Here is a 25,886-nt window from a genome sequence, read left to right as displayed (position 1 = left end):
GTGATAATTCAGCACGGTTTATTCAGTTCAAGTATTGGAAATCACAAATGATAGCACATCCCTTCCTTCGAAATGTTTAATGTTTCGGTGATAGGCATCACAGTTTGGCTTTTCGGGTTAAGAAGTTCATGACTGCATTTGTGCATTCATCTGACAGCCATCTTTCCTGGAGGACTCTGATTTCTTCGGCATTAATAGCATGTAGCTTTTCTTTCTCCCTATTCCTGATGACCTGTTTTGAAATTCTCATGGCCTGAAAACACAAAAGCAACAATAAGGTTAAGAGGCATTGTAACAGGGTACCCCATAGTTCTGATTTTTGTTTCTCCATTGTTCACTTAATCCTGTCACACGTTCAGATACAGGGGTAACATAGGACAGTGTTTCTCAAACTATAATGCACATACAAATTACTTTGATGGGTGTGGGAGAGGGCCTGGGATTCCACATTTGTAAAAAGCCCCAGATAGATACTAAAGCTTTTGGTTCCAGGACCACATTTTGGGCAGAAAGACTGTAAGAGCGATCAGTCACCAGTTAGCTGCATATAAAAATGAAAGTGCAGGGTGCCTGGATGGCTCTTTGGTTAAGTGTGTAACTCTTGGTCATGATCTCATAGGTTGGTGGGTTTGAGACCCATGTCTGGCTCTGTGCTGTCGTCACAGAGCTTTCTTGGGATTCTCTCACTCTCCCTCTCTCTGTCCCTTCCCTGCTTGTGCTCCCTCTCTCAAAATAAATAAATAAACTTAAAATAAAAACAAAAACCAACCCCCCACCCCCACAAAAGTGCTGCATGATAAGAATCTCAAGGTCAACCTATCTGGTTTCTCACCTGGATTCAAGAATAAAAGTGCTCAGCAAGTAATGCCTATCATCCTCCTCAAAGTCATCCCCAGAAAGAACTGCCCCTCTGCCTTCCTACATATCAGAGAAATGAAATGTCTATTTGAAAAGTTTTATAAAAATCAGTGCTTCTAACATTATTATGGTTATTTTTAATCTCAAATTTAGATATGCTCAAAGCTAACCAAGATAGGTCTTGTTTTTTAAATTCCTTATTCTCTTAAGGCAAATACATTATTTCCATGGTTCCTACTATTAAAAAAGAAAAAAAAAGAACACAAACATTTGGGGGCAACTTTGAATATGCTTTCAGCCTGGTCCAAACTTCTTTCTGAAAAGTGCTATCAGGAAACACTTCAGTAACAAGTCCTTGAGCGCATGCCTCTGCAGCGGTTATCTTCTTTCCGAAAATAAGCATCTCGGCTGCCTGAAATGAAAAGTAGTATTGAGACATTAACTTAATAAAACAAAGGTCAGTTAACCTCAGAACAGCAGACATAGGGAGATTCCCTTGTGGTCTTTTGAGGTTGCCAGGATTTCTTGTTCAGGGAGAAACTGAAGACCTCAATAGGCAATGCTGTTGCAAAATGTGCTGAAGCCATCTTAGGCTCTCTAGAAGGTTTGCAGGTGGTTTTGCTTCTGGATGTATCTATGTTGAAGAGGCAAGAGCAGGGAGCCCAGGGCAGAAATGACTTGAAGCAGATGCTGACTTGATAACCCACACAGCTATAATTTTTTATTTAATATACCATAAACAACTATATAAGAAAAAAAGAATTAAAAAAAAAAAAGGAAAATCATGGTCACAGTGAATGCCAACCAAACTTTAGACACCCTAACTCTCTAATTTCCTTTCCCTGGAGATTTTACCCAGTGGTCTAGCTCTGACAGGTTTCTTTACCTGCACAGAGACTAGTACTTAGCTCTACCTGACTAAAGGAAAGTGAGGACTAAGATTGTTTCTAACAAACTGAGATCCCTAAGCAGATATCCTTCTCTGTATTTCCAATTTTTCTTCTGGAAAAATAGTATTTTCATAGTCAAATGCCCTAAGCCTTAGAGTTGGTTCTGCCCAGCTTTTCAAAGTTAAAATCTGTAGAGTGACTCAGGGTCTGTGACAGAATAATGAGATTTAAAAAAATACGTATTTACAACAAAAACCTAGCAGTCAGTGAAAACAGGCTCAACTCCAACGCCAGCCCTTTCATACCTCAAAGAGTGTGGGCCGAGCCATCCCCTAGCCCCTGCTCTCCATGTTCCAGTCTTGTGATCACCTTGCAGTCATGCACACTAAGCCTGCGCAACCAAGTTTCCAGAGACACAGTGACAGACCTGAGCAGCCACTGAACCACTCAGGGAACCTGAACACACAACTAAAACCACCCACGAAGAGGCTGCTGTGACTGGAAGTGGTTGTGGAAGAGTATCTCCTGTGACTCTCCAAGTAAAGGTGTCATCTTAGGGCTTCCAGAGGATGCCACTCATCTGTACAGAAACCAGGTGGCGTCCTGAGCTGGGCACAGCCCTGGTCTTTTAATGCTTTTAAAGCCCTGGTCTTTTAACACCACACAGCAGCAGAGAATGAGCTAGGCACCTAGCTGCAAGAATAGATCCTAGTTTGGGGAGTTATGGAGGGTTTCTGATTCTCCCTCATACCAGAAGGACCATTTCCCATAGCCCAGCTCCTCTATATTTGAAACTTTTAGAGTTCAAACATTATCAGCAAATGTTTCATTTTTCTCTTGTCTATATTATAAAAAGAGAGAGTACAGAGTTGCCTTTGGAACGGAAGTCACTATTACAATTTATTCTTAAGGTTTCCAAAAGTTACCTTGGCTGGGCCCATTATCTTCGGAAAAGTGTAAGAAGAACATCCTTCTGGACTCTGGCCTAGGTGACTAAAAGGAGTATGAAATGTTGCCTATTTGGAGAAAAAAGAAAATAAAATTATTTTTTGTACGTGATAAAAAAAAACCCCACTATTGTCTACATCCTCACAATACTTGAGTGTAACTTGCTTTACAATTAGGATTTTGGTGGAATTATATACACAGAAAGTTCACCACTAGGTATGTAGCTGGTAAGTTTTAACCCATGTATACAGTTCTGCAGTCACCACCATGTCAAGGTGTAGACTATCTCCATCATCCCAAAGGGTTCCTTTGTGCCCTCCATTCTTGTCACCCCCAAACAACCACCGATCTGTTTTCTGTCCCTCTGTTTGCCTTCTCTAGAATGTAATATAATGGAATTGCATGTTCTGTAGCCTTTGGTCCTTAGCCTAAGATTTCTGAGAGTCACCATGCTGTAGTATGTATTAGTAGCTTGTTCCTTCTCGTTACTGAAGAATTCCATTGTATGGATGTTGTAATTCGTGTATCCATTTACCAGCGGAAGCCATTGGTGTTATTTCCAGCATTTTGGCTATTATGATTACGACTGTTAATGATAATTTTATGCAGGTCTCTGCATGAACGTGTTTTCAGTTCTCTTGGGTAAATACCTAGGGGTGGAATTGCCGGGTTGTAGGGTAAATGGTGGTTTAAAACTTTGTAAGAAGCTGCCAAAAGATTTTCCACCATGGTGTACCATTTAACAGTCCCACTAGCAGCACGTGGAGTTCCAATTGCTCCACATCCTCGCTAAACCTTGTTATTATCAGTCGTTTTATCTTGAACCATCCTGGTAGGTGTGTAGTAGTGTCTTGTGGTTTTAATTTCCATTTACCTAATGACTAATGATGTTTAGCATCTTTTCATGTACTTATTAGCTCATTTTATATCTTTTTTGATGAAGTAATCATTCTAATACTTTGCCCATGATTTTTAAGTTAGATTGGTTGTCTTTTTATTATCAAATTATAGTTCTTTATGTATTCTGGTTGCAAGTAATTTTCTTAATAGTGTCTTTCTCCTATGTTTTTAAAGAGGCATTTATACTTTATTTTCTGCAGATTATGTGTTCCTCTGTTGCCCATTTTTACATTAAGTTGTTGATCTATCATTTTATAAATGTATTTAAAAAATGTTAGGAAGATTAGCCTTTATTGTGTCAGTTTAAAAATTGTTTCCTCAGTCTGTCATCTGTCTTGATTTTACCTCAGAGAGGTTTTTAAATTGGCTTTAAATATCAGAATCTATGACTAATACTGGTTATCTAGACTACAGAGCCATCTTTAATTTTTTTAATTTATTTAAGAAATATTTTTGTGTATTTCTTGATGAATGAGAAGTCCTTATGAAAGGAAATTAATTTATAATTGACAATATGTACACAGAACATTTAGACTTCGTTTCCCCTAATCAGATATGGTGCTATTTCATAATGTATATTGTTAGAGGACATAAATATATAATGTATGCAGCACATAAACCAAAATAAAAATATAAAATACTAATGTCACCCATCATCCCCCTCCCTCCAAAAGAAAACATATTCAAGAAGATCTACTGCAAAGTCACAGCCTAAGGATTACAAGCAGGAAATTGAAAGAAAAGGCTAATCATAGCTAAGGGGACACGAACAGGTATGTGTGGAGCCAACAATAAAGCACCATTTAACTTATTTACAATCATTATTATAAGCATTTAGCCCATTTTCATAAATAGAGCAGTAGATGTAACTAAGGGTCAGGCTCTGGCATCAGACTGCTTGGTGATGCTGGGAGCTTCTTAACCTCTTTGTGCCACAGTTTCCCCATCTGTAAAATGGAGACAAGAGTACCTGTCTCACAAGGCTGTTGTGTTATGTATGTACACTGTGCATCAACAGAAAACCCAGTATGTGGTGTACTCAAATATGATTTTTAGGATTTCTACCTTTTTATTACTTCATGGGGAAATGCACTATTTGTTGACAAAGAAGCTAACAGACAATGTTAACTACTGCCCATAATAAACAATCATTTGATTATATGAGTAAATGTTAACCCACGATTTGTTTATGAAGCCAATAATGATAAATCCTATAAAACGAATTCCTCTCCACAGGTTCTTTCTTCTGTGTCTTTCTCTGATTTGAAATTGAACCTTGGTTTGATTCAGTTGGGTGAACTCTTAGCAGTGGTCTCTATTTGTTTAAATATTTTACTTTGAGCCAAATCTTTTAGCATTTTTAATTACATACATGTGTTTTCTTTGATTTCAATTATAATTGGTATCATTTAAGATGGAAGTCCTAGAAACCTATAAAAGGATGATGGATAGGACAGTCATTTTGAATTCTGAGAGAGAATCAGGAAAATATTCAAAGAGGATGATATATTTTCCCTCTGAGTACTGAAGGAGGAGACCCCCAAGTTCATGTCAGGAATTCCTGAACCCACCCCCTTCTGGACTGGCTGATTAATGAGTCCTCTAACACACAATGTGACCAAAGGCTACTGATTTCTGCCTTTGGGCAGAAATTTCCACCTGTAAAGGTTAGACATCCTAGCACCTAGAATCTCATTTACTATTTTCATGGAAAAATTATTAGTAACAATTAGGTCTGACAATATGCCCAATCCGATCAAACTGAATCTGGTAAAAAATGAACCCAAAAGATTAGGATCTTAAAATATGGTCTTGTCTATCAGTAGGGAAAACACCTCCAAACAAAACTAGAAATCTCTTCAGTGATAAAAACCAAATGTTTCCCATGAGGTGTAGATCAGGAAATCCTACTACTGCAAAAGCAAAAATAAGAATCTGGTAACCGTACAAGGGATTATTAGTTCTACAGTACAAGTTCTAGGGTAAAAGTTCTAAGCTAAATGGTCATCACATCTTTGTTCAAAATGAAAGACCTGGAGTTCCAGCACCAGGGACTGGTTACCTCTGAGAGATAAGACAAGGAGTGTTTTTTTTTTAATTTTTTTAATTTTTAATTTTTTATTATTATTTTTTTTAACGTTTATTTATTTATTTTTTTTTTTGAGACAGAGAGAGACAGAGCATGAATGGGGGAGGGTCAGAGAGAGGGAGACACAGAATCTGAAACAGGCTCCAGGCTCCGAGCTGTCAGCACAGAGCCCGACGCGGGGCTCGAACTCACGGACCGCAAGATCATGACCTGAGCCGAAGTCGGCCGCCCAACCGACTGAGCCACCCAGGCGCCCCTAGGAGTGTTTTTTAATTGAACCCTTTCTTTGTGCTTTTCCAGATTTTTCAAAATTTTATTTTCTACTATGACATACACCACTACTGTAGTAAGAACAGAAAGTAAAATCAGTACAATTCAATGATAAACAACAGGCTGAACTGTTTTGGCAAGTAACTTCACTGAGCTTCAGTTTACTTACCTGCAAAAAAGGGAGTGAGGGCAGAGAGTGCTTGAAAGTTCCTTCTTATTCAAAACTTCTATTCTAAAATTCTAAACTCTAGAATTTATTTGGAAAAAAAAGTATTAAGTGATCCACTTGTGTAACATGCAAAAATGCCACTCCTATCTTAGATTAATTGGAAAATTAGAGGTTGAGTAACTGTTACGTAATCTGACTAAAGAACTGAAAGAGTGGGGACAAATGTTCACAGCAATACTGGTGTTTAGGAAAACCTAAGTTAATAATGAAGGACAAATAAAACAAGTCGAATTCCATTAGGGTAATTCGTTAGGAAAAATTTTAATTTAGTCCATTCTACCATAAACCATGTAATCTACTTACTACTAGCAACAATAAAGGAAAGTTCAGAGGACCTCATTTTTCCCTCAAGACTTTGTAAGTTTCTGGGGACTAACTTACCCTGCTGGATGCATACACAGTATCAAATAGCCCAAGAATGGTGACGGAGATTCCCACAGCTGGACCATTTACTGCTGCAATCAGAGGCTTAGGAAAATCTATAAAACAGTCTACAAAATCCCTACAGAAATGGAAATACAAAAGTACATTTAAATGTTCCAACGCAGCATTACTGAAGTATAGGAAAGACAGCATGAGCCTGCAATAAACTCTCTGGCCAGGCTGGACATCCATCTGAATGGCACTTGATGGAAGCTCATAAAATGAGTCCCATAAGCTTGACCTTGGTTCAACCATGTATTCTAGGCAGCCAGGTCAGGGCTGTATGTCAGCCACAGACTTAGAGATTAGGGTGGCTGACTGAGCGTATGCTGCAATTTTATAGCTCAGTGGGAATGAGAAACCCAGGAGGGATAAATGAGTTAGGAAGACAGAAGCCTTCCAGTCCTCTAGGCTGAGATTACTTCACATATCTCATTACCCGCAATCATAGAAACCATGCAATCCTCTGGCCAAAAAGAGAATTTGCTAGATCTCTCTGCTTCAATACAAGAGAATTTTTTTTTTTTTTTACAACTGTAGTTTATTACATTGACACAAAGAAGTATTTATCTTCTGCTCCACTAAATACCACTTTAATGAATAAGAATGTGCCCTTTGGGATCAACAAATGTCACTCTTACCTCAGTAAAATGGCACCACTTTTAGCTTTCTCCTCTATTCCCTCAGGGGGAATATCAGTGAAATTAGTCAGATCATTCCCACTAGAGTAATAGTCACCATTTCCTGTAAATAAAATCAGCAGATTCACCATTCATTCCGTAATTACTGAGCATCTACTAGGTAAGGCTCTATTAGCAAGCAGTAGAAATGCACTGGTGAACCAGCTATGGCTCCTGTCCTAATTTACAGACTGTTGAATAAGCTGGACATTGATTTCAAAACGCATAAGCAAATGTAGGTAACCTAATTCTGATACAGAGAAGTACTTGACGATGACATGAGAGTATTCAACAGAATTTGTTCTAATCCCGTTTCAGGAGGACAGTCCTAAAGAAGGAATAGCTGAACTGAGATCTGAAGGAGCAAGGTTAGCTAGAAAAAGAGGGGTAAGGCAGAATTCATGCAGAGCAAACACCATGTACAAAGGCTCTGTGAAGGGGGTAACCCTGGTGTACATGACGAGCTGAAAGAAGCACCACTGTGCCAGAGCAGTAAAATCCAGAGGGGGAGTTGGTGTATGTAGGATGTGGGCAGGAAGGAAAGACCATGCAGGGCTTTGCTGAACCATTAAGAAGTTCTGCCTTTTATTCTAAGAGCCATTGAAGGTGTTTGCTTTAAAGTATAATTTACACACAAGAAATGCTTGTGTGTTTCAATGCTTTTTTTTAATGCTAAATGCTTTTTTAAGTTTTAAATGCTCGGTTAAATGATTTTCGATAACTGTAAATAATTGTGATCGCCATTTGAAACAGATATAGAACATTTCTACCATCCTAGAAAGTTCCATTAAGCTCCTTTCCAGCCATCTCACTCCACCCCACCCTGCCCCAATGCAATCACTTTCTGACTTCAATCACCACAGAACGCTTCTGCCTATTTTACAACTTTCATAAATGAATCACATAATGTGTACTATTTTGTGTCTGTGTTCTCTTTGCTGAACTGTCTTAAAGATTCACCTGTATTCTCGTATCAGTTCTTCATTCCTTCACATTGCTGAGTAGTACTCCATTGTGTGACTAGTCAACAATTTGTTTATTCATCTGCTGAATGGATATTTGAGTTGTTTTGGACTACTGTAAATTGGATTATAAACTGTTCTGTGGATATATGCTTTACTTATCTTGAGTAATTGTCTAGGAGTAGATTGGTGTGCCACTGAGTTGGTATGTTTTTAACTCCATAAAAGTTGCCAGTTTTCTGCAGAGTTCTCATATTAGATGTGTAAGAGTTCCAGTTGCTCCACATCATCACCAGTCTTTCATATTGTCTGTTCTTTGGATTTTAGCCATTCTAGCGCATGAAATATCTCACTGTGATTTTAATTTGCATTTGTTTGATGGCTAATGATATTGAGCACCTTTTCATGTGTTTACTGACAATCTGTATATGTTCTTTTATGAAGTATTCAAGTCTTTTATCTAGTTTTTATTCTTTTATTCTTTTAAGCTTATTTATTTATTTAGCAAGAGCTCATGTGTGAGTGGGGGAGGGGCAGAGAAAGAGTGAGACAGAGAAATCTTAAGTAGACTCCCCGCTCAGTGCAGAGCCTGATAATGGGCTCGATCTCACAAACCGTGAGATCATGATCTGAGTGGAAATCAAGTGTTGGACGCTTAATGGACTTAGCCACCCCAGCACCTCTATCTAGTTTATAAATCTGGCTGTTGTTAATTTCTACGAGTTCTTTCTATATTCTGAATATTAATCACTAATCAGATTTATGTATACATAACTTTGTATATGCAAATATGCTCCCCCTCCAGCTTGTGGTACTTGTATATTCATTTTCTTACTACTGACTTTGATAAACAGATATTTTAAATTTTCATGAAGTCTAAGTTGTAAATAGTTTCTTTAATGGTTAATACTTTTTGTGTTCTGAGAAATCTCTGCTTACCCCAAGGTTACAAAGATAGTTTTCTTCTAGAAGCTTTATGTTTGTGGGTTTTATGCTTAAGTAACTTTTAAATTTTTGTATAGGGTGTAAGATGGGGTTGAAGTTCATTTCTCCACATATGGATCTAGTTACTCTTCCATATATGGATATCTAGTTGCTCTGGCACCATTTTTCAGAAGATTTGTCTTTCTCCACTGATTTATCTGGGTGCCACTGAAGAAGTTTCAAATGGGGGAGGAATAAGATTTTTATTTGGAAAAAGAATTTTACTGGATGTGGTAAAATTGGACAAAGCATGGGAGAGAGGTGGACAAAAGGGTATCAGAGAGATTAGATGGGGTTGATTTCAGTTCAGACAAGAGTCCACGGTAGCTTGGACTAGGTCAGAGGAGACATAAAAAAAAAAAAAAGTACAAGTCCAGAAATACTGATGAAGTAAAATTGGATTGGACTAGACATTAGGAGGTAAGACAGGGACAAGATCAATAATGAATGTTAGGATTCTGGTCTACACAAAGGGTAGATGTGAAGCCACCTACTGTGATTTGGAACACTAAAAGAGCTCCAGAGAGATGTGGGAGGTGACACCTCTGAAGAAGTGCCAGGTGGGTACACCAGTTGGGAACCCCGTGGAACGTCCTCAGTAAAGATACCAATGGGGGAATCACCAGCATGTAAATTTTTGTTGGAGAGTGGGCATGGATGCAGGGTCCAGAGAGAGCTAGAAGCAAGAAAAGACTGCCTATGGCTAAACCTTCAGGAACTCTCCCATTTGATGACCATACAGAGCATGAACTTACAAAGGAGACCAGAGCCAGCAACTTGGGGCAGGATGTGCCACTGAAGCCTAGGGTAAGAAAGGAGGTAACCAACCAATGAAACAAACAAAAGAAAAAACTTTCTGGAAATTTAAGGAACTATCATTATTATGTAATGATTGGATCAAAGAGGAAACAGAAACCCAATGTGAAGAACATATTAAAAGATAACTATAGCAAAAGCACTATTTATCAAAACTTAACCTTTGAGTTTTCCCAGCTATAAAAGAAGAATAATTACAGGACCTAACTTCACTGGGTTTGTTCCAAGAAAGCTTAGAAAAAGTTAAAATAAAAAAAAGCTTTAGAAAGAATCCAAGTGTTTAGAAGAGCACCTGGCGAAGAGAACAGAAAGTGTGTGTGTGTGTGTGTGTGTGTGTGTGTGTGTGTGCGTGTGTATACATCACCTATCATTATTAAATTAGCAATTTGGAATAGAGCCTGTAGATATGATTGCACGTTAGCCGAAAATCATACATCTAAAGACATTTACTGAAGCACTTTAATAGCCAAAGACTAAGTACAATCTACATATTCATCAACAGAAAAATAATGAAGTAAGTTATGGAATCCAAAAAATGTAATATTCTGTGGCCCTGAAAGGAAACACTGAGATGTGTAGGTTGCTAACAGAACAGTTTTTCAGGATGTGTTAAGGTAGGTAGGTGGATAGAGTATGTGTGTATACTGTGTTTCTGGTTGTTTTTAAAAACATGAAGAGACACACACACACACACACACACACACACACACACACACACACACACGTATATACATACAGTTTCTAAAAGGCATGAAGAAAAATCAAATTTTTCTAGGGAGCAGGACTGGGGTTCCAAGAATTGAGATTTAGTTTTGTTATGTTGCCTTTTCATATTCTTTAGATTAAAAACAAAACAAAAACCATGTGCTTATGTTAAACTATTATAAAAAATATACATAAAACATCCTTCTCCTGTATCAAACCAATGTCACTTCTAGACTGTTTTTGTTCCCTCCATTCTCCAAAATCACCTAGGTAGATGCGTGAACTGCCAGGACGATCTTCAGCTCTTCCCTTCCTCTGACCCTCTAATCAGCTATGAGATTTCTCTCTCCTGACCTCTTTTCTTACAAAGAGCTGTGTGATATCTCTATATTATTTATTTTACAAACTTTAACAAAAAATAAAAGAAAGCAGAATCACTTCTGTTTCTGCTAATGCCAACAAACAGTAACAGCTACCATCTACCACATTCCTGCTGTGTGCAATGCCCTTACCTGCATGATCTCATGTCACCATCACGACCCTTCAATGGGGTCAGTAAAACACTGTCTTCTCCATTCCAGAAGCAAAGGTCAGCCACAGGTAGGTGAGGAATGAAGCCAGGATTTAAATGTAAGTTGACCTGAGTCCTGAGCCTTAGCCCCCTACACACACGTGGTGTCCCTTCCAAATCCAACTTCTATTTTCTATGTTCTCATCAGTCCAGGTTCATGGGCATCCCTGATATTTTTCAGTGATTATCATAGAACTGATATAATTTTCACTGTTTAAAAATTTTTACTGTTTTTTTAATTATATCTTAAATATTTTCTATATTGTTGGTCTTTACAATTATAATTGTTAGTGCTTATGCAATAAACAGTCCAGTGGATATTCTAGAATTTGCTTTATTATTCTATTATGGCAACATATTTAGAATGTTTTAACATTTTTGCAATTGCAAGAAATGCTGCAAAATACCTTTCTTGCCTCAAGCCTTTAACCTTTTCTTGGATAATTTCCTTAAAATAAACTTCTACAAAGTGGGATTCCCATGCTAAACAATTTATATATTGCCAAAATGCCCTTTCCCTTTGCTATTTACACTTTTTACAGCCGTTTTCACTGCTGCCAGCAAGACATTAAAGTCATTTATTCTACCATAACCTTGTCAAAGTAGGGTATAACTAAAAATTTTGCTAATTAAGGAAGTACAAAATGGTATCTCATCATTTTGATCTGTATTTGTGATTATTAATGAGGCTGCATTTTTCCTTGGTATCTAATACCTGGTCTTTATCATATAAACTGTTTATTCATTCTATTCACCGATTTTTCTAGGAGATCTTAGTACTTCTCTTACCAGTCTGTATCTCCTTTTTACATGATAAAGATACCAATCTTGTGCCTATTGTGTTTTTTATATATTAAAGAATTAGAGTATCTCAGTACTGGAAAAGACCTTAGAGCTATTTACTCAGTTTCCTATCTGGTAGAAAATCCACCCCCCCCCCCCAATAGAAATTTAATTATTTTTTTTTTTTTTTTTTTTTTTTTTTTTTTTTTTAAATTTTTTTTCAACGTTTATTTATTTTTGGGACAGAGAGAGACAGAGCATGAACGGGGGAGGGGCAGAGAGAGAGGGAGACACAGAATCGGAAACAGGCTCCAGGCTCCGAGCCATCAGCCCAGAGCCTGACGCGGGGCTCGAACTCACGGACCACGAGATCGTGACCTGGCTGAAGTCGGACGCTTAACCGACTGCGCCACCCAGGCGCCCCTAGAAATTTAATTATTAAGAAATCCAAGAGAATGTCTTACCTGTTAGAACAGTTATGGCAGAGTCATCCTTGCTGGCAGCTTTAAGTGCAAGCATGATTTCATTATACATCTATGTGAAAGGGGGAGACGAGGAAAAGAAAAGAAGTTTGAAAATAATAACTGCCACCTGGTGGATTGACTAAAGTCAGTCTGCAAGCCTGCTCTCTGCAAAGTGCCTTCTGTTTATGTTGGTTGTATTTACATAATCAAAAAGGCAGTTGGATACACTTGAAAGGATTCTCATTCTTTTTACAACTACTCCGTGTGTATAATGGTACCATGTGCTATGGTGGACACTGGGGGATTTGTCCACTTTTTCCCAAAGTAAGCAAGACACATTTCTTGAGCTTTTGGAATGCTGGCGGGGGGGGGGGGGGGGGGGGGGAGGGAGGGAGGGGTCCAGGAAGCTCTACAATGGGTGGAGGGTACAATGCAGCTGGAAGCTCAGAGGAAGCACTGATGCATCTGGCATGGGTGGGAGGGGAGGTGGCCATAGAGTTTCATGAAGCGGTTTTTCAGCTAGGACCTCAAAAAAGAGCCCAAGTGTCCCAGGCAGTCTGAAAAGCGTTAATGAGTGTTAAAGGCTGGGATTTCAGGACACTGTAATGGTAACCAAAGACAACAGGACAGTATTTCAAATCAGCAACATCTCTGAAAACCTCAGATGTGTAGTTGTTATAGCTTTTAATGCACTGGTGCCATTTCTACCTCAGATGGGACATCACTGTGGGTGGGAGAGAATGATGAAGAGGGCTGATATTTATGCACACGCAGACACTGAAAAAAAAGATAGACTTTACATAATTTATGAGTAAAAGTGAAATCATATTCATTGAGGGAGGAAATGAAGAAGTAATGCCAATATTATTACAGTTATGATGACATAGCATGATGGGGTAACTGGCAAGAGCTGGGATTATGAGATGGATCTATTAGGGTTTCAATTTAGGTTTTCCAGCTTATTTGAGCAAGTTACTACTTAACCTAATTATTTTATTGTTAGGTAATAATAGCAATTATTATTATAATTATTATATAATTATATATATATTATATTTAATATATAATATATAATATAATATATATTATATTATAATATTATATTATTATATATAATATATATCATATATATTATATATATTATAATATAGTATTGTAATTATTATATATTATATATAATATATACTATATAATATATATAATTATATATTATATGTTATTATTATATTATTATCATATATTATAATATTATATATTATATTATATATTGTAATTATTATATATTATAATTATTATAACAATTATTTTATTGTTAGGTAATAATAGCAGTAGGCTCTGTATGGGAACTAAAGAAACCTCTGTGTGGAAAGTGCTGCACTGTGAAGAGTACCTGCTATTCGCTATAATCATCACCAGAATTATACAGAATTGAGTGAAGGGCAAGGGAAATAAAGTTTTGAGAATCAAATGTTTTACTAATTGGATGGCACATACCCAACCTCATTGAATTTTTATTTAAGACTATTTTAAAGTTAGTGTGCTCTTTCTGCTATAAAGCATATGATAAACCCAATAAAGAAGGTTATAGATAGTCCTCTCAAATTTTAATTGCAGTTCAGCACGAAGCATCTAATTAATTCCCTATAATTTTTTCAAGTGGAAGGGGTGGAAATGGTTATTTTTATTATCATTCTAGTTCAATGAAAGATTCAAAGATCAAAGTTGCTCTTATAAAGCAGCTCATTTTAAGCAGAGCCGGGTTATGCTATATTTAAGAGGAAGGCCTTATTTCCTTTCTCCCTCTACTTGTACAAAATAAAGCCCCATGCAACTAGAATAGTACTCCCTCTCAAGTCTAAGTGACAGGAACAAAGTCTGGGGATGGTCTATCCTGACCTTAGAGAGAATCTCTATGCACATTCACTTATATCAATATATACTTCATTTATGTTAATTTATTTGTGCTTCCATCGTTAGGAAAGTTGCAGTGCTTTTTGGACATGCAGAACCTACCCGAAGCCAACAAGTTCTAAATAATGAATGCCCAACTTGGTTGTGTGAAGTAGCAGCCACCATTACTCATCTTACTACACAAAATCAAACGAGAGATCACAAAAATAGGAATGATGCTGAAACACTATAGCTTTTGAGTGAAATAGGGGAAGAACAGAAAAGGAGAACAAACTCTCACGGCAGGCCGCGTTACCTGAGTTGTAACTGCATTCTTTTTGGCTGGCCGGTTCATCATGATCTTTGTGATGCTGTCTTCATAGGTTACCACCAGGGTTTCATATCCTGGTTGTTTCCTGTCTGCTTCAGGCTTCACTTGGCTGGAGGAGTCAGAAGAAGAACTCAAACCAGACACCAGATCCACATAGTTCTGCCTCGCAGTTTCCTGAAGAGAAGACGACAAATAACTTCGGCCCATGGTCAATGAGTAAGCATTTTGAGAAACTTATAATGCTAAGAAACAGCACCTTCCAATGAAGAAAGAATAGAGGTTCTGACTCAACAGAACACATCAAGATCTCACAGGTTCCATCTGCAATGGCTTAATAATGAGAAGTACCCAACTTTCTTCAGGAGTATAGCAAATAAAATAATTGCAAAGTAGCAAGTAAATTTACCTTGGGCAGACTGCCAAGGGCATTCCATGCATCCCATTTGGCCTTATTGATCAAGTCGAACACCCCTGGTTTGGGTGTATTACAAGGTCCTTCAGTGGCCTGTGAAAAGCAGAGAGGCAATTATCAAATGTCCATGCAAACTGGAGTGTTAAATATTTAAGATCCATAGAATGCACAACCAGCATGAATGTGCCTTCCACTCCCAAATACTTTCGGAAGGTATATAAATTCATCTGAATTTTCTCCTTGCCCTCCCTTTGACGCTATTACTAAAAATACACAACAGAAAAAATACTGGAGAGAGAAAATATGCCATGAGGTATTAACCCCTAAAATAGGTTATAAATGCCTGCATGTGAAAATAATGCAAGGTAAGGGTTCTGGGAAAGTACTTTTTTAAAAATTCCAGTAGTCCATTAGTTTTATACTGATGATCACATTTTTCACACACACTCAAAACATTCAAGCAAATTATCTTCAAACGTGACTAGCCAAACCTACAGCATATTCTGAAACCCCACTCAGAGGTACAAAAACATACCACTCATTCAGTGGTGGATTTTTGCTAACTAGAGTTGTGCCTAGGGTAGCAGGGATGGGGGGCTGTCAGAGCCACTCGCCCTTTGGAAGCTGAACTGAAGGGCATGCAAGTAGGAAGCATAAAAACAACTAAATTTTACTTGAGAACAGGTGGAGTGTTTTAAGATGAATAAAATATCCCAAGCAACTGCTTTCCACTTAATTAGCCACATTTAAAAACTTTAAATTCCATAATTAGCCAAAAGAGGAAAGAAGAGGCTTTGAAAAACAAAGGCAGTAAAAGAGTCTGAGACTTTCCCAAGACAGAGAGACTAGAGTCACCCTGCAAGGGGTGGATACCTGAGAAGCTGGAGGCAACACACTTCACAAGCCTCCTTCCCCATACCCACCATGGAGTTAGGATAGCAACACTTCTCCCACAACACGTGTCTGACTACACACGTGGAGTACTGCTCACCAGGGAGGCTCACTCAAAACTCAGTGTTCAAAATTTTCATTTGGGGCTCCATCACATGGGTATGGTTGACTAAGTAACCAGAAGCCCCCACTCTAAATCACATTGTTAGACTCTCCAGGCAGGCAAAGATACTCTGTACCAGGCATGGTATCTCAAGGGCTGAGGGATTACCTCCCAGAAATCAAGGGCAAAGGCTACACCTCTTTCTGAGCTAAGTCAAATTCTTCACTATACACACCCATATGAAAGTAAGGGAGGCTCATACCAATCACAGGAAGAGGAAAATAGATCACACCCAGGAGCTCAGATGAGCTGACTTCTCAGGGTAGTCTTTAGACATCACAACTTAAAAACTGAAGTTTAAAATTTTTGTTATAAAAAATTTCAAACAGGGGCGCCTAGGTGGCTCAGCCGGTTAGGCAGTGGACTCTTGGTTTCGGCTCAGGTCATGATCTTAGGGTCATGAGTTTGAGCTGTACATCAGGCTCTGCACTCAACAGTGTGGAGCCTGCTTCAAATCTTTGGTCTCCCTCTGTCTGCCCCCCACCCCCACCCTGCGCACATGCACGCACTCTCTAAATAAACATTAAAAAAAAAAAATAAAACATACACTAAAGTACAATATTCTAATGAATTCCCAATACTCAACCTAACTCAATAACTAGCATTTTTTGGTCATACTTGCTTTGTCCATCCTTTTCTTTCCTTTTTTTTTTTTTTTTTGCCCATTTTAGTGATTCCCAAACACATACTACTTCACTCCTACATACTTAGCGTGCATTCCTAAAACACATCAACATTTTATTATATAGCCATGATGCCCTTAGTAATAACTCCCAGGTATCACCCAATATTCTATCCATATTCAAATTTCCCCAGTAGTCTCAAAAAAACTCCCCCCCCCCACCCCCCGCCGTGGATATTTTCTCAGCCAGATGAGGTCAACACCTTTGGTTGTCATCTTTTTTAAGTCTCTCTTACTCTGGAGTGATCCTGAGGGGTTACTCTTTGCCTTAACAGTACTGCAAAGACCAGTAATATACAAAAACTCTCATGTATACAGGTTTGAGAGGCAAGGCAGCAACCTCAAAAACATGAGAAACAGATTTTAGTAAAACACACAGCATATCTATTTGACAGCCATCTGCTCAAAACGTCTCTAAATGATATGAGACCTCAGGCAGTTACCTGCTTATACAGCGCATAGAGTTTTAGCTTCACTTCATTTCCTGGATCCTTCAAGAGTTTCACCTGACTCAGTGCACTTTCAAAGTCCTTCTGACTGGCTCTCATTGCTGTTTTACTCACGTGCAGCTGAAGTGCTGGGACCTGCAGGGAACTACAAACAGGCACACTGATTTCTAATTGTTCCCAACTGTTACATACCAAAATGCTATATTTCTCCTTAAACATGTTCCCTATACCTGCCCTATACAAGTTGGCTGCAAATGGTTAGTGGTGTAGGGGCCAAGGGCAGGCAGCCCCGAGATGGGCCACTTTCGCATGAACAATATTTTGAGTAAAAAGCAAGCAAAAGCCAGCAGATGTAGGAAAATCTCTCTGCCTCCCCACCAACTGCCTGAGTTTACATTGGAAAGAAGAGCGGTTGGAGGAAGAAAGCCACTAACAGAGATTCCTCTTTATCTAACAAACTTTACCTAACAGGACCACCTTTGTTTTGCCAACATTCTCTCACCTTCCTGCTACTGGTCTTCTTCCTCTTTGCATCCTCAAACCCATACCCCTTCTCCTTAGCTCAGAATGGAAGCTTCAAGATACAAGTCATACAAGCCTCATGCTGCCTATTTTTGGAAATTCACGTCATGTATTCCCCATATGTATGAAACTAAATTTGGTTTTCTGTGAATCTGTCGTATGTCCATTTGATTCTTGGTCCAGCTAGAAAGATCTTGAAGGGCAAAATAAATTTCTTCTTCCCCAACAGTGATTTCTAAAAATCAATACAGAGACTAACTGTAGTCATCTTCAAGTAAACGAAAAGGAAGCTACAATACAGCAATGCATTTGTAGCAATTCAAATTAAATACTGGTAAGAACAGCTAGAACCTGAACTGCCACAAAATTTTGCCACTGGCAAGAAGTAAATGAAAGGCATGCAAAATGAAAGTAATCAGGAGACTGAGTCAGAACAGGTCAAGTGAACAGAACCTGGTCTTTTGCACCCTGTGCGCCAGAAACCCTGTCTGCCCTTACTGATTAACAAAGTATAAACTACTACAAGGTCAATTCTTCCTATTCAGCAAAATGTGTGTCTCAGATGAAAGGAGGGGAGAATGAGCTAAAATACAAGAAATGTTCAAAAAGACAAATGAGCTGTTGCTGGCATCCAAAGAGCCAGCCACTTCTTAGTGAAGTAAGGGACCCACCTAGGGGAAATCTAACTGATGTGGATGCTAGTCTGTGAAACTGGGCTGAACAGGTATAACTAAATACTCACCCCAGGAAGTTTAAGGAGCCAGCTAGAAGCAGAGCAGAAACAGCAAGCACAAACAGGTAAGTTTTTAGCAGGCAGAGGGGAGGAGAAAATTTCAGTGCACAGTATTAAGGCAACAAGCAAAAAAACAAACAAACAAAAAGGGTGTTCACAATGATGACTCTGGCATATAAAGTTCAAGTTAATGGGATCAAAGATTAAAACATACAATTATTAATGGAGCCCAAACCTAGTATCACTTCTTCTGCAATAACACAACTTTCAAAGAATATAATGAACACTATGTTCAAACCCTTAAATATTAGTAATTCAATAAGTCTTCAACAATTTTTATATTAAATAATTGAATTAGTTTCTTTCCAACATGGGGAAAAAACTGCATCCTACGTGAATCTGGCACCCGTCAAGTTCCAAACAAAATGAAAGGAAAACAAAATGTCCATTAGAAGGCCTAAATAAATGTGCAAGTGTTCACAAAATATAGTACACATTTATTTTAAGCTAAAGTTAAAAAAAATTACAAAACACTACCATTTAATATACAGAATCAGGAAAATCGTTAACTCTATCACATTAAGGCAACCACCACCACATTACCGGCGTTTCTGGTTTCTTACGCATAGCGTCCTTTTTGTGTGTGCCATTTAAGATTTTTTTTTTTTAAGTAAACTCTCCCCCCAAGATGGGGCTCAAATCCACAACCCGTGGTCAAGAGTCACGTGCTTTACCGCCTGCATAGCGGGCGCACCCCCCTCCTTTTTTAGTTTTTACATAGTTTGTGTACCCCGCCATTTAACATTATTCTCCAAGTGTTCTCCAAGAAGAGAATAGTTGATAAGGGTTTGCGTTTCTACAGCGTTCAGCAGAAAAGCCAAGCGTGCTTAGATGTTCGACCTCATTTTAGCAAACTACGTTTGTAACCCAGAAGCAGCCAGGGTGGCAGCGTACAGGTCGGGGATTTGAGTGCTACGCACTCCTGCAGGGAGTGTGGCCCGAGGCGCGCGCTGAGCGCGGACGCGCGCGGGGAGAAGAGTCGCAGCTTAGGCCCCGCGGCTTCCACCCCGACTCTTTCGCGCCCAGCTGAGGAAGAGGGCGCGCGTTTCAGGATACTTGCTGGCACTGTGTTCCTGAAAAACCATAAAAGCATAGCCCTGTTGCTCTCGGGACAAGTTAAGAGAGAGGGCATCTCCCACAGGCGGCGACTCCCCCGGGACGGCGGCGTCGCAAGGGCGACCCTGGACCCCTGGCTCAACACTTACCTCCTCAGCACATTAGGGTACCAGCGCCGGACGACTCTACCCGCTGCGCCAGCCATGGCAGGGTATGGGCGTGAACGGAATGCCAGGACCAATCAGGGACGGGGGCGGGGCCCGCGCGGGGGGCTTGGGGAACGATGCGCGGGGGCGGGCCCGGGGCGGGGAAGAGGCGGGGACCCGATAGGTCAAAGCGGGCGAGACGGCGTGTGGGGCGGGGCCAACGCGCGGGGAGGCGGGGCGGGGCTGGAAGTGAGTGGGGGAGGTACAGCGCCAGAAGGTTCTGTGGAGGGTTGGGGAGATGCCGGGAGGCGGGCGGAGGCGGAGGAGGGAGAGGGGAGTTGGGGCGCTGGGGCAACGGCTGGCGGGAAGCCGACAAATGGAGCGGGAGACTCAGGCTGTCCGAGCTCCAGGAGGTGCGTTAGGAGGTGCGAAGGTGTAATGGGTACACTGGAACTCTGCCAAAGTTTGGGCTACCTACTAGAGGGCCCGAGGAGGGGTGGTCGCTTCCCTCTACCGCCCAGCTACCTAGGATGGGCCGTGCGTTAAGGAAGGAAAATAATGAAGGTGCGTTTAAAAAAAAAAAAACAACACGCCTTATTTACTGCAAAAGATGAAAGGTTTACAGACCTGGTAGAGCACCTGGGCATCAGAAGTTGCTATTTTAAACCCATCTTTTCACATCAGTAACTGGATAGTTGTTTTGCCGAAGCGTTTAACAAAGTATTTTCTTTGGGAAAGAATTTTTTTTTTAATGTTTATTTATTTTGAGAGAGAGCACACAAGCAAGGAGGGGCAGAGAGAGAGAGAGAGAGAGAGAGAGAGAGAGAGAGAGAGAGAGAGAGAGAGAGAGGGAGAGAGAGAGAGAGAGAATGAGAATCCCAAGCAGGCAGTCACTGTCAGCAGAGAGCCCTATTCAGGGCTTGAACCCACTAATCATGAGATCATGACCTGAGCCGAAATCAAGAGGCGATTAACTGACTGTGCCACCCAGGTGCGGCTTTGGGAAAGAATTCTTAAGAATTGAAAGGACCTTTGGCAGTCAGCTCCTCCAGTCACAGGAGGACAACAAAACTCACTATTTTAAATGGGGTTAAAAAGAAAACCACAGGTCCAGAATGGAGTCACTTATGTTAAGGGCCCGGAGTCAGCAAACTAAGACTTAATAAATTAACCTAATTGCAGTTTCATACACTGCCCCTCCTACTTTGTAACTGTCAATAGGGAATTTCCTGATCAACAGTAGGAAATTTACTGATGACGTCTTCTGTTCCTATTAGGAGGTTGACCTTGCCTAAAATGATGCATTGTTTGCTAATCATTGCCTTCTTTCTGCTCCCTCTCTGCCTTTTCTACAGCTCAACAGCATGCCTGATTCATGAATCGTTTCATAAAGCCAGTTAGCTCTTCAAATTTACTGTTTAAATTTTTATTTATAGTGCTCAAGGTGTAACATCCAAGTAGGCCTGGATTACCTATATATAGTGAGACAGGGTAGTTGTAATTCTTTCTGTAATCACACAAGAAAAATGGTGTTTCCCCATTTTGCTGTTGTGGAAATTGAGGTCAAGAAAGAGTAATTAGGTGGCTTGCCCAAAGACCTGTGACTTGGAAGTGATTAGAATGTTTCAACTCAAAGCCCAGAGTTGAAGTCCCAAGTAATTTTATTATTCCACGCTGATGGTCCTTTAGTATTTGTGCCTTATCAGGCAGATATGGGTAGTAGTTCAGCTGGGAGCAAGACTGAAGGCCAGGTAGAACAATTTGGACTTCTCCTAAAACTTCAGACAGTACAAAGTTATGGTTGGTAGGCTGAGCTGTTTCTCAAAGGCATTGGTCCTGTCATGGACTGAGTTAAGTGACCCTCTTAGGCAGTGAAAATACACTAGTTGGAAATTGCAAAAATACTGGGAGATTCTCTGGACTCCAGAAGATGAAACACTTCTCCGAAATATTAGTATTTTGAAAAAGTCCTTTAGTGGTGAACATATTTGGATTATGCCTCCTGTATTTCAACAGAAAAGTGGGATGTGGGAAATTATCCTTGCCAAAGTATAATTTTAAAAATATAGAGGGAGCATTGGTGAGAGGCTTACTTAACTCATTAATTAGGGAACTAACAGGATGGTAAGAGAGAATTTGAAAGGCTGGTTTATATCATTACTATAAAAAAGAATGCTAGAGTAGACAATACAAAGTTGGTTAATGTCTTACAGAGCAATAAAACCATAAACTCTGGAGTGTATTTTTTTTTTTTTACTGTTATTCAAATAGTTTGCATCTCCACTGGTTGTATTTACTAAAGACCACTATATGCCAGTGAATGAGTGAGGGGAGATAATTGAGAAGATAGACATTCCTGACATCTTGGGTCCACCTTTGGTCTATCAAATTGTTACCAGAAGTTCAGGCCATGCCATTTAAACATGGTTATGATGGCCTTGTGGGTAAAAAGACCAGTTCTCAGCTAAAGGGAACCACTGTGAGTTGGTTAGAAGCTCCACCTGAGGGTGAGGACCATTGTATACACGCTAAGCTGTTTGGATTTTGTGTTAAGAGCTTTGGAGAGCCACTGAAGATATCACTGGTATGTCTGGTTATCAGTTCTTAGTGCAATAATACACTTCCTCTATATCCTCAGGGTGTAATGAGTCTAGATAAGAGTAAGCAATGCACAAAGTTCTAATCTCTAGTATATGATCAGGTTCCCCTGGTGCTTCTGAAGGCCTTGGAAGGGGAATGTCCTATCTGATTGGATCCCATTTTAGAGTATTGATTGCAGAGGGGAAGGGTCTGCCTGGAAGGGAATTTGATGCTGTTCTGTGTACGGAGAATCCCAGACTCCCCTGGAGGTCACAGGTGCCTACTGTCTTCTGCTATAATGACGCTTAGGAGCCAGGATGCCCACTTCACACTGTTGTGCTCAGTGGTAGGAAATTTTTATCTTAAAAATATTTACTTTTTTTTTTAATATTTACTTTTTTAGAATCGCAGAGTAACATCTACCAATTGTGTGTCTTCTGTCAGTCATAATGATTATTTTTATTTCTGATTTTCAAAACATCAGATACTGTTATGACATACAAGAAGTCTGTCCCATTCAGTCATGATGAGCTATTTGGGAACTATTGTCCAATTAACAGTGCATGCTAGGAGCCTGGAAGCATGTTGGAATCTCTCTGTCTCACTGACACCTCACTTTTATCAGTTGCTACGTCCTAGTGACTCTGACTTCTAAATATTTCTTCACTTCTTTCCTTTTCCCCTCTACCACTGTCTTAACATAGACCCTCATGGTGTGTGACTACTGGTTTTTGGATTATCATTAGTTACGTTACCATAATAGCCACTTACCAGTTTTGCTGACTTCAGCCCCACATCTGCAGCCCATTGTCTATCTGCTTCCTAACTGGTTTCCCTAAATTGTAAACCTGACTCTACACTCATAATTCTCCCCAATCTCTCCCCATAATTGAAAATCTTCTGGTGGGTCCCCATTGTCTTCTGAAAAAATTCAAACTTCTTAGTCTAACCTAAAGGCCCTCAAGATTTGGCCCTTGCCTACCAGTTTAGTTTATCTCTTACCGACCCTATACTTGAATCTTCCATTGCAGATGAACTTGGGATGCTCTGTTTCTCTGAGTCTTCATATTCTCATCTTATCCAGAAAGTCTCCTCTGACCTCCCCCGCCATCAGGTATATTTCTTCCTTCTGAGCTCCTATAATCCCCCCGTCTTCTCTTTCTCATAGCACCTGTGTCACTGTATATGTCTGGTTAGTGATCTGTCTCCTCACTCACCCACAGGCACACACTGAGAATTCCACACTTACAGTAAACCCCAGGCCCCACCTCCTAACACACTGCTTGACACAAAATAGACTGTAAATGTGTATTGAATGATGGGCTATTGAAAATGTCTATCTAGGCCATATTTTTCCATGTTTGATAATAAGCTATGAGTAAATTGCTACGTTTTTATGAAGTTTCAGAAGGAATTAACATCAATGTTTTTGTGCTTTGAACTATTTCTTTTTCAGCTAGTGGTAGTTTAAGGAGAGGGAAGTTAACTGTTGCCAGTTTCCTGTGTTAAAACAAACTAGGGGCACCTGGGTGGCTCAGTCATTTGAGCGTCCGACTCTTGACTCTTGATTTCAGCTCAGGTTATGATTACAGGGTTGCTGGATCAAGCCCCACATGGGTGCTCTGAGCTAAGCATGGAGCCTGCTTAAGATTCTCCGCCCCCCCCTTGCTCCTCTCCCCTCCTCATTCTCTCTCTCTCTCTAAAATAAATCAAAATAAACAGAACTAGAAAAAGTGGGATTAAGGAAACTATGGTATTTAAATCTATAAATTTCTGGGATATGGTAATATATTATCTTCAATTAGTCATTAAAGATTATTAGTCCATGTTCTGTACTCCATATCAAAGCTATTTCTTGGCTTGAGTTCTATAACATTGCTTGAGGCCAGTTAAACCTATGCTGCTATTATGTTTTCTTTACTAAATCTTTTTTTCTATGTAGGCTTTGTATCATCTTTCTAAACTGTCTTATACATGATTAAAATATAAATATATTAAAATATATTAAAAATAATATTCTGGAAACTTACATGTTTTTGCATGTTATTTCTATTTCTATTTTCATTTCTATTTCAATTATTATAATTTAGAGAAGAAAGACATTTCAGAAGTAAACATTTGACTCACTGTATCACCTGTGCCTGAGTTCCTTATACTTGAATGATTCATTCATTCATCCATCCATGGCTATTTTATCCACATTGTGTGTGGGTGGGTGGGTGGGTGGGTGTGGGTCTGGGTGTGTGTATTGCACAAACATAAACCCAACCTTTTGTTTGAGGATTACCTTTCAACACTTTTTCTCTAGCAAAGAAATCTCCCTCAGGTATCCTGCTCTGAGAATGATTGGAACTGATACATATTACTACGTAAGAAGTGGCTGTTGTTTCCAGAATAATTCCAATTTTTCTTGTTCACACCAAAGCTTAACTTACAACCTGTCCAAATGCATAAAAAAGAACAAGAACAATGGCCACGATAAAAAATGAGCCAGGAGAGTCACAAAAAGAATCATAAGCTATGTATTCAGTACAACATTAAATAATTTACATTGATTCCAGGGCTTAGAAAGAGGTCAGAGAATGACATCCATGGTTGGGGAAGCAGATGACATCCTTGTTGACTAGCAAAGGTGATATGGCCTCTCCTTTCTGTATAAAAAAAGTGAATTAAGATTTCTATCCATAAGTCACTGAATGAAAACTTTAAAAAGACACAGTCAATCCTCATTACTCTCAAATTCTATACTTGAGAACTCACTCACTCGCTACAAAATTTATTTGAAACCTCCAAATCAGTACTCCTGGGGCTTTCATAGTTATATGTCTATTTCATAGACACGTGTAGAGAGAGCATCAAAACATTTGAGTTTCAGTACATGCATGTTCCCAGCTGAGGGGTAAACCAGGCGATGATCTGCTGTCTTGTTCCAGCTCTCATACTGCAAACAAGTGTCCTTTTCATGGTCTATTTTGTATCATGTTTTCCACATTTGTGTGTGGGCATGTGGTTTTCTTTATTGGTGGTGGTGGTGGAAATTTGCTGTTTAAAATGCCTCCAAGTATAGTGATGACGTGCTGTCTAGTGTACCTAAGTGCAAGAAAGCTGTGATGTGTCTTACAGAGAAAATGTGTCCTAAATAAGCTTCACTTAGACATGAGTTATAGTGCTATTTACATGAGTTAAATCTTTTTTAAAACTTTATTTATTTATTTATTTTGAGAGAGAGAGAGAGAGAGAGAGAGAGAGAGAGACAGAGGGGAGGGGCAGAGAGAGAGAGAGAGAGAGGGAGAGAGAGAATCCTAAGCAGGCTTCATGCTGTCAGCACAGAGCCCAACTCAAGGCTCCATCCCACGAACCGTGAGATCATGACATGAGTTGAAACCAAGGGATGCTTTA

At 39.5% G+C, this 25,886-nt stretch overlaps 2 protein-coding genes across 8 annotated transcripts in view; one reads left to right on the top strand and one right to left on the bottom strand.

Moving 5' to 3' along the window:
* CB2H6orf201 (chromosome B2 C6orf201 homolog) overlaps window positions 1-25,886 on the top strand; it is a 150,708-nt gene that overhangs the window by 11,847 nt on the left and 112,975 nt on the right. For 3 of the 4 annotated variants that reach the window (XR_002742209.2, XR_006597604.1, XR_006597605.1), the window contains exons 4-5: window positions 4,271-4,369; window positions 14,550-15,009. Coding sequence is in view for 1 of the 4 variants with exons in the window: in XM_045057184.1 (XP_044913119.1) it covers window positions 4,271-4,345 (75 nt within the window). In the remaining 3 variants the exon portion in view is untranslated. Of the gene's footprint in view, window positions 1-4,270; window positions 4,370-14,549; window positions 15,186-25,886 lie in introns of those variants that run through there. The other variant, XM_045057184.1, reaches the window with a different exon arrangement.
* ECI2 (enoyl-CoA delta isomerase 2) lies at window positions 2-20,045 on the bottom strand. Of its 4 annotated transcripts, none has more exons than XM_019830318.3 (11): window positions 19,911-19,991; window positions 18,655-18,676; window positions 17,385-17,535; window positions 15,200-15,298; window positions 14,779-14,967; window positions 12,573-12,642; window positions 7,249-7,351; window positions 6,566-6,686; window positions 2,675-2,764; window positions 1,127-1,270; window positions 2-253 (listed from the first exon to the last, which is right to left on the bottom strand). In XM_019830318.3, exons 3-11 carry the CDS (start codon window positions 17,487-17,489, stop codon window positions 98-100), a joined length of 1,077 nt encoding a protein of 358 aa, XP_019685877.2. In that variant the 5' UTR covers window positions 17,490-17,535; window positions 18,655-18,676; window positions 19,911-19,991; the 3' UTR covers window positions 2-97. The 4 variants fall into 4 exon arrangements, with proteins under 4 accessions (XP_019685877.2, XP_044913116.1, XP_003985892.3 ...); XM_045057181.1 differs by lacking the exon at window positions 19,911-19,991 and adding an exon at window positions 19,600-19,852; XM_003985843.5 differs by lacking the exon at window positions 18,655-18,676 and having other exon boundaries at window positions 19,911-20,045.

Source organism: Felis catus, chromosome B2, assembly GCF_018350175.1.
Source record: "Felis catus isolate Fca126 chromosome B2, F.catus_Fca126_mat1.0, whole genome shotgun sequence".
Lineage (NCBI taxonomy): Eukaryota > Metazoa > Chordata > Mammalia > Carnivora > Felidae > Felis > Felis catus.
The sequence above is the reverse complement of the archived record's forward strand: the minus strand, read 5'-3'. Positions and strand labels throughout refer to the sequence as shown.

What these genes read in the sequence shown, in the direction of transcription:
- ECI2 (XM_045057181.1), bottom strand. Translation starts at nt 19,837, where the DNA reads ATGCCCTCTCTCTTAACTTGTCCCGAGAGCAACAGGGCTATGCTTTTA. An exon ending in GGCTCCTTAAACTTCCTGGG is followed by an intron (nt 17,536 to 18,654) that starts GTGAGTATTTAG and finishes GCCTGTTTGTAG; the next exon opens with TTCCCTGCAGGTCCCAGCAC. An exon ending in AGATAATGGGCCCAGCCAAG is followed by an intron (nt 1,271 to 2,674) that starts GTAACTTTTGGA and finishes TTTTCATTTCAG; the next exon opens with GCAGCCGAGATGCTTATTTT.